This window comes from Anthonomus grandis, chromosome 11 (assembly GCF_022605725.1).
Source record: "Anthonomus grandis grandis chromosome 11, icAntGran1.3, whole genome shotgun sequence".
Lineage (NCBI taxonomy): Eukaryota > Metazoa > Arthropoda > Insecta > Coleoptera > Curculionidae > Anthonomus > Anthonomus grandis.
The window spans coordinates 23,924,995-23,940,204 of NC_065556.1; the positions used below are offsets into that span (position 1 = coordinate 23,924,995).

At 31.5% G+C, this 15,210-nt stretch overlaps 1 protein-coding gene across 4 annotated transcripts in view; it reads right to left on the minus strand.

Moving 5' to 3' along the window:
* Positions 1–1,367: 1,367 nt before the first annotated feature.
* The window catches only part of LOC126742207 (equilibrative nucleoside transporter 1), a 40,334-nt gene continuing 26,491 nt past the window's right edge, over positions 1,368–15,210 (minus strand). For 2 of the 4 annotated variants that reach the window (XM_050448799.1, XM_050448800.1), the window contains exons 3-10: positions 10,571–10,809; positions 7,700–7,839; positions 7,493–7,638; positions 7,165–7,397; positions 6,930–7,107; positions 4,010–4,134; positions 3,738–3,949; positions 1,368–2,192 (exon numbers count right to left, since the gene is read on the minus strand). In XM_050448799.1, the coding sequence (XP_050304756.1) occupies positions 2,066–2,192; positions 3,738–3,949; positions 4,010–4,134; positions 6,930–7,107; positions 7,165–7,397; positions 7,493–7,638; positions 7,700–7,839; positions 10,571–10,809 (1,400 nt within the window). In that variant the 3' untranslated portion in view covers positions 1,368–2,065. Of the gene's footprint in view, positions 2,193–3,737; positions 3,950–4,009; positions 4,135–6,929; positions 7,108–7,164; positions 7,398–7,492; positions 7,639–7,699; positions 7,840–10,570; positions 10,810–14,229; positions 14,361–14,605; positions 14,743–15,210 lie in introns of those variants that run through there. The other 2 variants (XM_050448801.1, XM_050448803.1) reach the window with 2 other exon arrangements.

Genomic DNA, 15,210 nt, shown 5'->3' on the forward strand with positions numbered 1-15,210 from the left:
CTGATGATGCTCCGATAGGAGCGAAACACGTGTAGCTTTAAAAAAATATATGGATTTGATGAGACCGTGACTTTGTGTTTTTACCTTTGTTTTGTTTTCGTTTGGTCTCTTAGTGAAAAATGCATGATACGTTTCTATTACTATTCATTGTTAAATTATACCATAGTATCCTGGGGTAATTGCACAAAAAATCATCAGAATAATGTTTTTTAAACGCCAAGGGAATCCTGTTGCCAACTATTTTCCAGTCTAAAGGTATTTACAGTTACAGAACTTATTTATGTTCTGCCGTGATAACTTAGCTTTCGAAAAAAATTCTTTTGTGTTAGTACAAGTTATGCCTCACTACTATCCACTCAGAAATAATGTTAATATAAATATACCTGCTGCCAGTATCAAAAGTTCCTATATTATGCTATTAAAAATATATAAGATCAACTTCCAACTAAACTCAAAAGCACTAAAAACCCAAGATGCGTTAAAGTGAAATTGGTAGATTTGCTTTGCAAAAACCCAATTTATAATTGAAATTATTTTTTCCTATCAATTTTGTATAAAGACAAAAAAATGTTCACATTTATAACATGTTTTACTGGCGTGTCTTGTGTCTGTATAGGTTTAGGCATTTTTATTTGTATGTAATTAATTAGATGGACTCACAATGATAAAAGTCTTGCTGGTGGACGTGAAACTCCAACCTGGACTCAAGATTAAATAAAATCATTTAATCTTGTTGCTTACACACCAGCAGTGCGAATCATCAAAAAGATACAGCTACGTTCTACGCTGTACTGTCTAACGAAAAGGTTTCATTTTTCTGTTGGCTTTAAAGGGGAGTAAAATTGACCCCACATCCAACTTAACACTTAAAAGTCAACACAATTTAGCTAAGTCACTAAAACAACATTTATTGCTTCATTTAATCTTTATTTACTAATTTCTTTTAAAAAATTGTACGTTTATCCTTTAGGTCAGTTCAGACATCAGTTTACACAGAATCGTTAGGCGTATTAACCAGACATACGTGTAATCATAATTTATACTTTTAAATTTGAAGTATTTAATAAGGTGTTATTGTATATCTTAAATCCGCATTGAGATAACGTGTACAATTCATAAATATATTAAAAAATTTCAGGTATTAAAAGGGTTAATATATTGAAACCTTATCTATAAGAGTTCTACTTTTATTGGATACAGCTGTGTACATCAAATCTTAATACGATTTAAGTTTTAAGGATGCCTAACATGCCTTGTATTCAAATGAGCAATTGATTAATCGGCATTCATTATATTCCCGGTGTAAACATGGTCAAAGTGGAGGAAAACAAAAAATAAGACAATTTAGTTATAAATAACTATATATATATCAATAATAAATGTTTTTATTTTAAATCAATATAAGTGATCTATATACAAAAAAAGTAAAAAACTAGGGCTCCTATAAACAATTACCAAATTAATATTATAGTTTTCATTCAGTTGCATTGAAAAACTTAAACAAACAAGTCATAAACAAAAAAATTTAAAAAGAAATATCTACTTCTTTTGGAAGAACTATGATTGTTTTATCGTGGCCATTATGCCCAATTCTGTAGTAATTATTTACTTATCCTTACGGTTAATAGTAAATTTCCCTCTTTAGTTAAATATATATAAAAAACAAACAATTAAAAAGGTTAAAAAAATGTAAACATTTAGCAAAAGGGCTGAGCTAACGTATGTATTTAATTCCATTTGTTTCACTTTTTGTGCCTTCAAAAAAATAACCAACAAAGGTATAAATGTAAATTTATAGCACATGGATGGATGTAGCTCTAACAAAAATCAACAATTAACTTAAAAATAAATACAATTTCTCATGGACTGGGCAGGGTCGATTTAACGCCTATATACCTTAACTGTCTTACGATTCTATTTAAAACGCTCTGGTTCTATTCCCTCAACAATTAAGGGTTAACAATGTGTAATAACAATTATCTTTTTTTTTTTAATATGGTATACGGTCGTTTTATCGGAATTTTATGGAAAACTCCCATTCGGTACCGTATACCTCGCACTTTTGTTACCAACCGACATGGCTTACGAACCATGGCCATAAGAAACTCATTAAAATTCCGCTGAATATTCCCGTTATCAGTGCTGCCCCTGCAAACATCCCTGCTACTGTTGCATATTGGTTTTCCACCATACTAAAAAGAAAAAAAATTGCATATCAAATATAAGGCGAGTTTTTGAACGTTTTTTTTTAATGTAAATTTGGTTATAATTCGCAAATGTTGATAGTGGTAAAAGAATTTGAAAGACTACTTGTTGTGAGAAGGTTACATGTTGTAGAGCTGTTATTTTATTGGCAATTAAATGATTATATAATTTTCTTCCCTTTAGAAGATTTTTCAAACGTTAAAAACTTTGTGCTGAATAAACATCATCAAGTTTGTGAGCTTTAAAACAGTTATGATTAGATGTCTTAAATCAACTTAAAAAAAAATAATACAGAAAAGTAATAAATCCATTTATTAGGTAGAACTGTTTTTCAAAATGGATGTAAGAGGCTCTTGTTGTTCCCCTATTCACGACGTCTAGAAGATACTGAAAATTATAGGCCAATTTCTCTTCTTTCTGGAGAAATGTCTGTCAAATGAGATAATACAGTATTTGGAGGAAAATAACTTATTCAATAAAAATCAGTTTAGGTGATTAGCACCAAATAAGACATGGGCGTCCATGTCTTATTTGGTGATCATACCAAAGCATTTGACTGTGTCAACCATCGGTCCTTTAAGGAAAGCCTTAAGGGAAAAACTTTAATACCTATCAGTAGGAGTCAATTTTTAGAATCATCCTAACTAACAGATGCCAGAGAGTCCAATGCAGGATTGTAGTGTTATCAAAGCAGGAAATAAAGGTTATGTACTCCAGGACTTGATTCTTGGTTTAATTTATATAAATCATTTGTCCCTCATGGACCCTAATGTAAGTTTTTCAGTAGACTGGGATAATTTCAGATTTTTTGTCAAGTTTTCTATCAAGATTATATTACCTACCAAAATTGGAAATAACGTTAAGAAGAAGTATTTAAAATATTTTCAGTTATTTGCCTCAAAATAGAGGAATTAATGAGGATAGATTGATGGGTAGAAACATGATCGAAGGTTAGTCCGGTTATATTTACTCAGAGCGGATTAGATTAGCGTATTTTTCCACTAATTTTCATTTTAAGATATTTGGTTTACAAGGATAAAGATCTAATTTGTCACAAATTTATATTCAATACATATTTTTTTTAAAAATTCGGGTTTATTCAGATTACTGACGCATGTCATTCTGTATATATTCATGGAGTTTATTGTGAATGGTCCGTAAAAACATCACCTTATAGAGGAAAATCGGTCTTAATAAAGTATCATTTATATTAGTAAATGTATTTAATGAAATTTCGAATTTGTGGCATCCTATACCTTATAGTCCTGATCTGACTTTTTTCGGCAAGACAAGAGTTAAGACAAAAAAATCCTAAATGAAGAACACCTCAAATTACATCATTTTATTAAAGAAATATGATGAATGAAAAAAACAAATTACTAAGAACTATATTAGTATATATATTGGTAAGAGTGTGTAAGTATATATGGAATGAAACATGAGAAAATTACGCAGTAAGACTACGTAGATAATAAACTTTTGTTTCTAGGGCAAATTTAACTAATATTTTAATATTAAAAGGAGAAAATTACCTGGGAGTATACATCATCGCCAACGAACTGAAATATCCACTGGTAAAAGCCATGGTAGATCCTACGATCCAATAAGCATAGTCGTTATTTATATAAACAGGCAAAACTCTAACCTGATCGGTAGGCAGTATCGGTTTGTAATTACAGAAAAGGTAAAAGGGGATATAGAGCAGCCTAAGGGTCACCGGGATCCATAAGTACTTCTTTGACGGCTAAAAGGGACAATAAGGTGATATTTGATAGACCACATTTGCGATGTTGCGCGAGCTTACCCAAGTCACGAATCCAGATACGATGCTGCCCAGCATAGCAAACACGTTAAACGTAAGGAAACATAATATTTGTTCGTACAGGAATTCGTCTTTTAGAAAGAATGACTCGCTGCTCGCTTTAATACCTGCAAATAAAAAGAATTACCATTATATACTATATACAATTTTCTTAAAAATAGATTAAAAACGGAAATATAGAAAGTAACAAAATTTGTCTATCTCTTACCAATATGTGCTAAAAAAAAGTCTGTGAGTTGAATTTTACTTTTTCATTTTATTTAGAGTTTAATACATTTTATACTTAAAAATTTCATTGTATTTGAAGCCTAGAAACGTACTTTATTTGATTAAGAATCGTACACTTTCATAGCAGTTCTTTGCCGCTTTTGGGCAAAAGAGGACACACAGTCAATAATTGATTGCCTAGAAAACATGAAATTCTCATACATGGGTGGCAAATACCACTTTCTGAATTTAATAGGTAAAATACCAAAAAAACTCAGTCCCTGGAGAAGTTTAAAAACCTCCATGGAATGAAATGACAATACCCAAAATATAATTCCAGAGTTAGGAATCAGGAATCGCTCCTAACTTCCAACCTGTTTTTGAATGGTGTGAGAAAATGTGTGGTCATGAAATTAACTACCCAGAAAGATCATACAGGTAAGCGGCCAATTTTGCTCTCAGTTAAAATAAGCGAGGCGTCTTGAGCATTTTTAAAGAAGAAACATTTCTGATAACCCATTTTTATCTATAGGACAAAGAGAATATAGAGCTCTGAGACATAACCTGAAGCAATGTCTCTGGTTGGGAGTAATTCAACTCTTCATTGTTAGCAACACATTTCTTCTGTTCATCAGATACGATATAAGGAGTTGGGTCGAACGGATGCCACGCAGACCTATTGCGTCAATCTTTATAATCAGAATGCTGTCATCCGCTCTTAACAAATCAAAGTACTGCCCCTTGTCAATGCTCATAGTAGTAAAATTGATAATATCACTTAAACGGATGTTTTTTTTTTGTTGAACAAAGCCATATTGGTGAGGTATTAACAAATTGAAATTCTCCATTCTGCAGTAACGGTCACCTATTTTTAGAAATAGGTTCGATTTTTCTGTAAAGCAGCACTGTAGCAACATCCGTTTATGATATTACCAAGGGGTTGGGTTATATACTCAGCAGCATCCCAGGTGACCAAATTTTGTAACTAGATCACAAATATAAGACACATGATTTTTTAAACATTGTGTGCATGTGTCATGTAGAGCACAAAAACAGATCTGCCGCGTTATATAGACTACAAAATGTCCTACCTATAGAGTGTTCCGTGTTAAAGAACACTGATAGATTTGCTGTTTTGTCAACATGTTCAAACTTGTTATTTTATGTATATAATACATCTACAATAGATAAGGAGCATTTTATCGATGGATTTGAATAGAATTTCAGACACTTTTTCCTTGTTTATGGGATATAATGGCTTCATATTTAGAATATGTATGTATTTTTAGTTTTACGACCGATTTGCCGCAAAATCATGAAAATTTGACCGCTTACTATCATAGGAACTTCTAAAATATTGTCAAGGTAGCTCCGATGGCAGCAGATAGTAAGTAGATGATAAAAGGTTCACCTCTATATTTTATTTTTGTATACTATACTCTATCATGCTATACTACAAATATGGGGAATGATAAAAAAAAACTCCATGCATAACTAGAAGTGATATCTTCAAGACACTTTAGCAGAGTTACTTGTCTTTTGATATTAGTACAAATTTTCTTATAAATGGTCCTTCACATATAGACTTCATTATTTGATTCTTTGGTTATACAGGAAAGAATGCAAGACTGCTTTCTATATGAGACTTATTTAACTCTATATTCTTGGGCCCTTCAATTGGAGATAGTCCAGTAGAATCTGAGATACTAAGCCAAGATTAAGTGACTCTTGTATAGTAGATAATCAATGATGATCTTCTTGACGATATGCTCTATGGCTCTCATCGGCTCTTTTCTGTGCATTTATTTATGCAGGTCTCTGTATTAATAATGTAATCTCCTTCCTGAATGCACATGGGGTAGCCAAGGTAAGCATTGCAACCTTGGACACCTGAGACAAATGCACGAGTAGAAGCATTACGTTTGCTTTAACGGAATGATGCTTATTACCAATAGTTAAACCGTTTATTAAAATAACTGTTAAATCAGAAACAAGGGAACGTACATGATTTTTATGATCATTAGGCTTTTTCATACCGCGATAGATACCAGTCACAAATGCATCTATAATTTTAACTGCTACAAATGATAATTTCTTTGGGATAGTAACAAAAAATTTTTTTTCAATCTCATTATTTTGTATCTAAAAATCTAAACGTTAAGTATCTCTTTCTGATAATTCAAAACTATATAACGGATATAAATCATAAATGTAAATACAGATAGTTTCGATGTAAAAGTGCCCTTTGTCTCATCCTTCTGTATTTTGTCACAACATACATGGTCACCTGGAATCAATCACAAATAAAGACTTATTTGGCAAGTTTATGCTTATTTTCAATGATAATATATTTCATTAAGTATCGCATGAGAACTTACAGGAAGAAGAAAAATTGTATGATAATCAAAATTGTTGTAACGAATCTGTGTGGGTTAATTCTTTAGGTTTTGTACTGTATAAATATTTGTATATCCTTTATCTATTGAGAATTGTCTGTTATTTCTTATATACCCAAGAATGATTTTTGGGCTTAATTGTTAGTTTTACATCGGAAATACGGGTTAAATAGTTGAGCATTTTAAAATTAAACTTAAATTAGTATAGCGAAACATTGGCTTTGCAGCTACGAGATTTTTATTGAATTATCATTTAAGGCTTCTACCTAAATGAATATTTAAGTAAAAAACATAATTACCTGAATTGACAGCAGGGTATATAGCCAAAGTAACGAAAAATATAAGAAAGACGTTTAGCAATTGGGGCCAAGCCTGTTTGATAATCTTTAAAAATGGCGGTCTTTCGGTAGCTCCTGCTTCAGACATCCTCTTCTCTTGTTGTTTCTTATCCCTTATATCATAATGTCTATAAAATCTCTATAAAAACAAAAACAAAGATTAAAATTAAAAACTCCACATTTTTTATTAACTTACATTTAACGGTAAGGCAAAATAGGTATCGAACCCAATAAGTAGCACAAGAAGGGCAGTGATAAAGTACCAAATTGCGGCCATTTTATCACTAGATGCCACATAATGGGAAAATATATAAGCCACAGTGGTGAAGGTACCACAAATGTTGTTGCCAAGGATGATAGCTCCGGTGTATTTGGTAGGTAGTTTAGCAGCCATTCCGTATACGGTGTTTTGGTATATGCCATTAGCCACTAAAAGAATATAATGTTTTAAAGTTCTGATAATGACTTAATAAAGACCGAAATCTTGACATAGAAGAACAGGTTTCTAAAACTCAATTACTTACTATTAAGGATAACTACTTTAATCATGGTAGACCAAAAAAATGCGTCAGGCCACTGTGAACTGTCGACCATGGCAAGTATTATTGTAACTATAAAGATCAGTATGTTGATGGCAATACTCCACATTATTCTTAAGGTAAGATCACCTCTGAAAATTACAATGAAATAAGCTGTTATAATGTAAACCAGACGGAGTTTTATATACTTACTTGAGAGGCACGAATATGTTGGACCAATTAAAAATAACATTAGGAACTTGCGAAAAGAACGTTAAAGTTTGCATGAAGTTCTCGTTGCCGGAATATTTGAATCCCAAAGAGTTTTCTCCCAGTTTAAAGTTTGTAAAGTACTAAAACAAGAAAATGAGCAAAATAGTTACGGAAACATCTTAGTAGTACTAACTGATAGGGTTAAATGGGAAATAACCAACATATTAATAGATATAAATAACTGGGTTTTTACGGATATATTAACCCATACTACCTATAAGTTCATCGTATTATACTTTGTGCCAACGGGTGCGCGGATCTTAAGGGTACTTTTCAAGGTCGTTCGTTGGTCACTTTAAACCAATCTGGAAATAATTCTACAAATAAATAAATTTCTACATAGGGACAAATAATGATGACTTTGAATAAAGGCTTAATTTTCAAGGTCCTTTGAAAATCAAAGTCATGTTAGTAAATTGAAGCCTCCATTTTTTATACCAGATTCAGAACTTAAAACGACATTTCCAGTTTGATTTTCTGACCTTTAGAAGGTCAATTCATAATCAAGTGCTACAAGTGGGCCCAGGAGCTGTGTTTGAAAGGTTTTTTTGAACGGTTTGGGGAAGAATAAACATTAAATTTAAACGGTGACAATAGCAGCACTGATCTGAGCATATTTTTAAAGTTATTTGTTGGCCAAAGTGGTTACTGCACTAGAGAACTTTATGAAGAGAGTAGAAACCATTTTTTATATTTATTAGTTTTTTATAAGGCTTTTTACGTGTTGAATTTTAAATCACCAACGAATTACCCTGAAAAGGACGTTAAAGTCAGCAAATCCATTTTCACGATTAGGGTCGGATCACTTCTATAAAGGTATCTTAATATTTGTTTCACCAGACAAAATTGAAAAACAGATATTAACCACTTTTAAAATATTTAATCTGGTCAAGGTCACCAAAATTTGTTTCCGTTCTCTATAAATCCAGCATCAAGAATGGAGAATTCCATTAAAAAAAAATAATTTGACATTCAAATGATCGAACCTTCACAACCTTTTTAAAGGAAATTTTTTGGTATAACTCGGTTAAATTATAAATAAAGTTATAAAGCTCATAAGCCGCAATATAATTTTAAATCACTGTTGAGATGACTATCTTATCTCTTTAATGCCGGTAGACTTTTATTAGTTTCAGGTCAAAAAAGCTTATTAAATCAATGCGGAGATAAATGTATGGTGTTATTCAAGGCATCAAATCCTGCAGTTAAAGGAAAAATTCTCTTTTGCTAGTATTGAGTTCATAAACCTTTTAAAATCATTTCTGAGTTGAGTAAATATCAAAAAAAATCAATAAAGGAATAATCAATTTTACGGGGTTATGGGTTTGTGAATCTTTTTCAACGACATTCTTAAGATAATGTTCTCTTATCCAAGGAAATATTTAAGGAATAAGGAAACAAATGTTTGTTAATGACCTCAATTGACTTTCGAGATAAATATGCCGTTGCATCCAAAATAATTAAAAAAAAAATTGTTGCTTTCACTACAATTCAATGAGTTCAACGGATTAAAACCAGGAAAAATAAAGAAATTTACTGATTATTTATAAATCAATGAATGTTTGTAAATCACTGTCGGGATTTATATGTTATCGCTTTTTTTTACTGGTAAATAAACACTTAAAACCTTATTTTATTACCTTCAAACCGATATTTTTCAGTGATTTACAAGCAACACATCATATATTATTATGGTCAAGGATAATATTGATTAAACTGTAAAATATACGTATATCATATACGATTCTGCTTACAAAAGGGAGAAAATTTCGGCGTTTAAAAATTGACAGAGGATTGACATATCTAGTTTTTAAACTTGATTGCTACACCTCAAATATTTGATAAAGTTCTTCTAAAAAATCACCGTTTTTCGTCCATATTATCAAATCTAATATCGCTGTTTTTATACTAAATATTTATATATATAATTATATCAAATTTAAATAAGCAGTGATAATAAATTAAATATTGAATATTTATTTTCTGCAAGAACATTGTTTTTCATCAACACAACCCTTACCCCCCCCCACCCACCCCAGACATTTGCCCAGTAAGAAATTCTTTTCAAAAATCACTCTTTTTCGTCTATAATATCCAATCTAGTAGCACTGTTTTTGTATTAAATATTTATTAAAATACTTATATATAAAATATTAAATTTAAATAAACAAACTGTGTTATTACACTAACGACGAATCCAGCTGATATTCATGCGTATTATTGTGGAAAACAATGATTTTTGAAGGCAATATCTTACTGGTAAGTTGTGTAGGGTGGGTGGGGGGCTAAGAGTAAGCTTAATGAAAAACGTTTTTTTTTGCAGAAAATTATTGCCTGAGAAAAATTGATTTTTAAGAAAATTATAGCTGATAAAAAATCTATAGTTTTTGTATCTATGCTTTTGTCACATTTTCCTATTTTAAAAAACCCTTCACAAAACCCTATTTTATTTTTTGAAAGCAAGGCGTATCGCTATCAAAAATTGCAGTAGTTGCCATTTTTTATCTTAAATAACTGGAAATTAATTTTTCTTAAGATAAGTCAATAAGTTTTGATAAATAGTTTTGAAAAAAAAGATTTTTTCTTATTAGATGGAAACCATATACTTTGAATTTAACTGATATTACTATAACTCAATAGTTATTGATTTTTTTGTATGGGATTTTGGCACATAATTTTAAAATTTTTACTGGAAGGAGATATTGATAAGTAGAAACTTCTTCGGTACAATAACTAATTTCTTCCCAACACAATCCATAAACAGACTTTTTTGACTTTTCGATTATGAAATAAATTGTAAATAGAACTTACAGCTCTGGCATTAATAAACATATTCCAAGGCAACAAAGTGGCGATTCCATGTATCAAAAATATAATATATACACAATTGTATTTGTCTCGTGGCGTGTGGATCTGTAGGCTGGCTTCGTCCATCGTTAAATTTTTAAAATTCAGCTCCGATTCGGGCAAATTGTTCTCTTCCCAGCTGGGTTGGAGCTTCACTGGCTTTTGCAGACGGGTTTTCTCGTTGGTCTCCGCGTCCGCACCACCTGAAACCAGATCGATCATTTCGATTTTGGTAATTATATGATGTATTACGCTCGACAGTTCGCGTTACTTGTTTTTGTTGATCTGCAATGGGTTTTGGTAAGGTAGACGGGACAGATGGTGCCCATAGGAAGATTTATTTAATAGAGAGAATAAATTAGCCGTTCAGCGGAAAAGTGGTCTAACTCCCTTAAAGTAGAAATTTAGAAAATTGATATTTTGCATCTGGATGAATTAAAAAATCACGGTAACTTATTCTTTACTTTTTTGTACATATTTATAATAACCCCGTACTAAAATTTCATATGGTAAACATTTTTACTGATTGCGCCCATTAATTACATTTTTGCCGCCCAATGTCATTCTTCCAGTAAGTTTTTTTCAAAAACATAGCGGAAAAGTGGTATAACTTGGAGAGTTATATCACTTTTCCTCGTAAAAGTTAACCAAATTTCACAAAACTGATGAACCAAAGAAAAATAATAGCTGTAGTATGTTTACTATGATATCTATTACTGATAAAAGTGTTCAAAAAATATAGAGCTTGAAGAGCAAAACATTACTACTACTTATCTTACATACTAAACTTACAGTAAGGAGAGTAAGAACAAGTTATTAAACAAATTAATCTTCATTATCATTATTCGAATCCACTGAAGAAGTTCTATCATATCTTTTTTCTTAGCTACAGTAACTGATCTACACACTACGTACCATAACACTAAAAAAACCTGACTAAACAAGAAAAAGCGAGTTTAATAGGACCTGGCGCGATATCGGAACAGCGTGGTGCCTTGACTTATATCACTATTCCAGCGAACGAATCCATTATGTTGAGAGGAATAACGTTAGGAAGCTCTTATCTTAGCTAAGTTAAAATTTTGACTTATACCAGTTTTCGACTGAATATATTAGACCAGTAGAAACATAATTAATGGTATAACTCAAAAATTAAAAAATACTGACATATACCACTTTTCCTCTGAGCGGCTCAAATAGAAACAGTAAACCCAAACCTGAGCAAAAAACGGGTTTTTCAGTGCCAAACTTTTTCTTGTTAAAATAATTATTTTTTAAACAATAAAAATGTCCATATTGAAATCTACGGCCAACCTAAATCACTTGAAATTAATTCCAATTAAACCAATATATTTGAACCGATTGAATAGGATAAAATATAAATGCCCAAAAAAACTTTTTTGTATAGCGGGTACGCTACCATATCCAATAAATTATTGTAAATGTGTTTTCCACCAACTCTTTTTAATTATCTTCTATAGAATGTTACAGTGATTGGTTGTAAATAATGCATATTTTATTATAAATAACGAGTTTTTCCAATTGGGTGGTTCACCCGTGTAATTTAAAATGAAAAGTGGCAGAATGTTGGGTGCCCAAACGTTGCATGAGTGCTAAATATTAGGGCGGAATGGTAAAGAGTATAAATGCACTTATTATGCGGCCAAAACCGAAGACCGGAATGACTGACTTATTTAATCTTATGACTTGTAAATAAACTACTTAAATGGTCCAACAATAAAACACCAAAATTGGAAAGGTAACAGTCAAATACGCTGTGCGTAAATCGAAAGAACAACGTTGGGCCCCAAAATGTTGCAGGGAGTGTTAAACAAGTGGGCGGAATGGCATACAATTGGTACTTAAATCTCTAAAAAATGTTGAAAGCAATGTCCAATTATTAAAAGAAATGGTGAATTATATAAGTGCTGAAATCTTGAGCAGATTACAAAAATCTGAATGTAGAGGAAACTGTTGTGCTTTGGACCACTTTTCAATTTTTTTTAAATACAATTTTAGTACAAAATGGCACTTGAGAATTTAGTATATTTACTTAAGAAAAAATTTAAAAAATACAATATAAAACTATTGTATTTATTGGTCCATGGTACACTATGCTCGTGTATCTTGAGCCAAGCATAAAACAATAGGTAGATGCAATGATACATTTCTTGTTTATTTTTATTTTAATCACACGCAAAGTAATATTGATGTTGGTGTATAAAAATCTTTTTTTAGTATTATTAAAAAAAATCATTTGCTTAATCTAGTGTTTCAAAATCAATTGTAACAACAACCAAATTACATTTGTTCGCGTACGTTAACAAATACTAATTTACTAAAACTATGCACGTCCGATATTTTCTGGCAGTCCATTAAACATACATCATAAAATAGTGTTTTCTGCAATGTTATTTATAATAATTTTTAGACCTTATTTTATAATTATGCACTTAAAAGTTTAAAAAAAAAACTATTCTGGCAATAAGTTGTGACTGATCTTATATATGAAGAATGAGATTTGCTCTTTTAATATTCTGGTCAACATTTAGCCAATTTAATGAATCCAACATGTTTGTAATTGGTGTATATTTACTACATTTCAGTGTTATACGCATTATTTTATTTTCGCAAAATTTGTAATTTTTGAACAAACTTCCTTATTCTATTAAAAATTCTAGTGAGAAACCCAATTTTTTTACAGAGATAATTGAATTGCGATAATTTTAAATTGGCTTAAAATGCCTGAAGTCCATGAAAAATCATATGAAAATCTTACACAAACATTAATATTACTTAAAGAAATGAAATGATAGAAGCGTCACAAAAATCCAGAAGAAAAAACGACAAATCTTAAAATTTTAAGAGACTTAGACTCCGCACTGATTATTAGTTGAATTTTATAAATTAATCAATCAGATTTGCATATGAGTGAATTTAATGGCAGTTCGTCGAAAACGCTAGTTAAAAAATTAGAAATATTGAAATAGGGATGTCGATTTTCTGGGATTATCTTAAATGCTAGAACAATTTTTAAAATGGCTTTACATACCTGAAAGATCGAAAAAATTACGCCGAATTACTGGCATAAATAAAAATTTACTTAAAATACATAGCCAAAATAAACAGGACCTTAAAGGAAAGGCTTCAAATGCCTGAGATCCATGTCAAATTTTATGAAATTTTCGAAAAATATAGAATCCACAAGAAACCAAGGAAGAATCTTAAAATGCCTGGAAAACATAAAAAACTATGTGAAATCCCTGGAATCAAAAAAAATCTTAAGATGGAAAATTATTTGACAAAGGAGCATATAAGAAAGGGATGTAAAAATCACTTGAGAATCGGGCGTGATTTCTTAACACCAATTTATTCATTATTGAAGTCTAATCATCAGTTTTCAACCATCAAATCATCAAACAAACCACGAACCACCACTGCTTCTGGATAATCAACAAAGCCTCAGATTTTATTATGCAAACCACGTAAATTTCCTCCAACTGAAATTTCTTTAAAAACAACCCTTAGAACCCTAATTTGGGCTGTAAGCACATTGCTACATAATCAACTGGACTAAAGAAACGACGCTATAAATGCAATGCGGCGTTGCAAGGGTGACTTACATTTCCAGAAAGTACCAGTAACTTTTTGATTAATTTAATGTTTGTTCCTGCCAATTTCTTCAATAAATAAATGGAGTTTCCGGATTTTAAAACTTTCTGCCCTTAATCCGGTAACCTACTCCGGTAATTACCTGAAACAAAAACTAATTAAGACCGCCAACTATAAACTGCCTCTCCGAAACTTTCCTTTCGAACTTTACGACGGGGCGAGCACAAAAATAAAACTACAAAACACTTAAAATCTCCCATAAAAGAGCCCGTAAATTTCATCCCGAGTTCGGGGCACTTTATCTCCGAAAATGCCACCCCAGCACAGACGGGTTGCAACTTATTTCCTATAGCGCAAACCGCTTGGGACTTTCTAGATTTTACGTACCGAAAAGCAGTAAAAAACCTGCTCAATTTTAACTCCAAACTGGTTTCTTCATGGGTCAGCAACTACACTAAGACTTTGTTAAGACGTCTGTATATATGTCATACTGACAATGTCGCATAATAATATAAGCGATCAGAAATTAAAATTAACCAGCGTCAATGCTGTAGTCAGCACTTCATAATACTGACAAGGTTAAGGTCAGGGTTGGAAACTGCGCATGAGTCAATGCAGGGACGTAGTGTATGTTTTGGGGGGTGAAGTAAAATAATGGATTGGAATACGTAAAAAGGGCGTAAGGGGATCGGTTTAATGGGTCTTCGATGCTAATAAGCAAAAGGGGTGGTGAAAATGTCTGTATTTTAGGAGGGTTGATTCCTATGATGGTTTGCTTAAGAGTCTTTTAATTATCTGATACGGGGTATTTGGGAAGCGTTAAAATCATTGAGAGCACAGAAACATTCCACCAATATTACCAAATTTTTTAAGCTATCATAACTGACAACTAAAAGATTTTTTTGTATAATAAGATTCAGCTTTTGATACAATTTATTATGCATTTACGCTTTTCTTATCTGTAGGAGTTAATAAATTATATATTCAGGTGT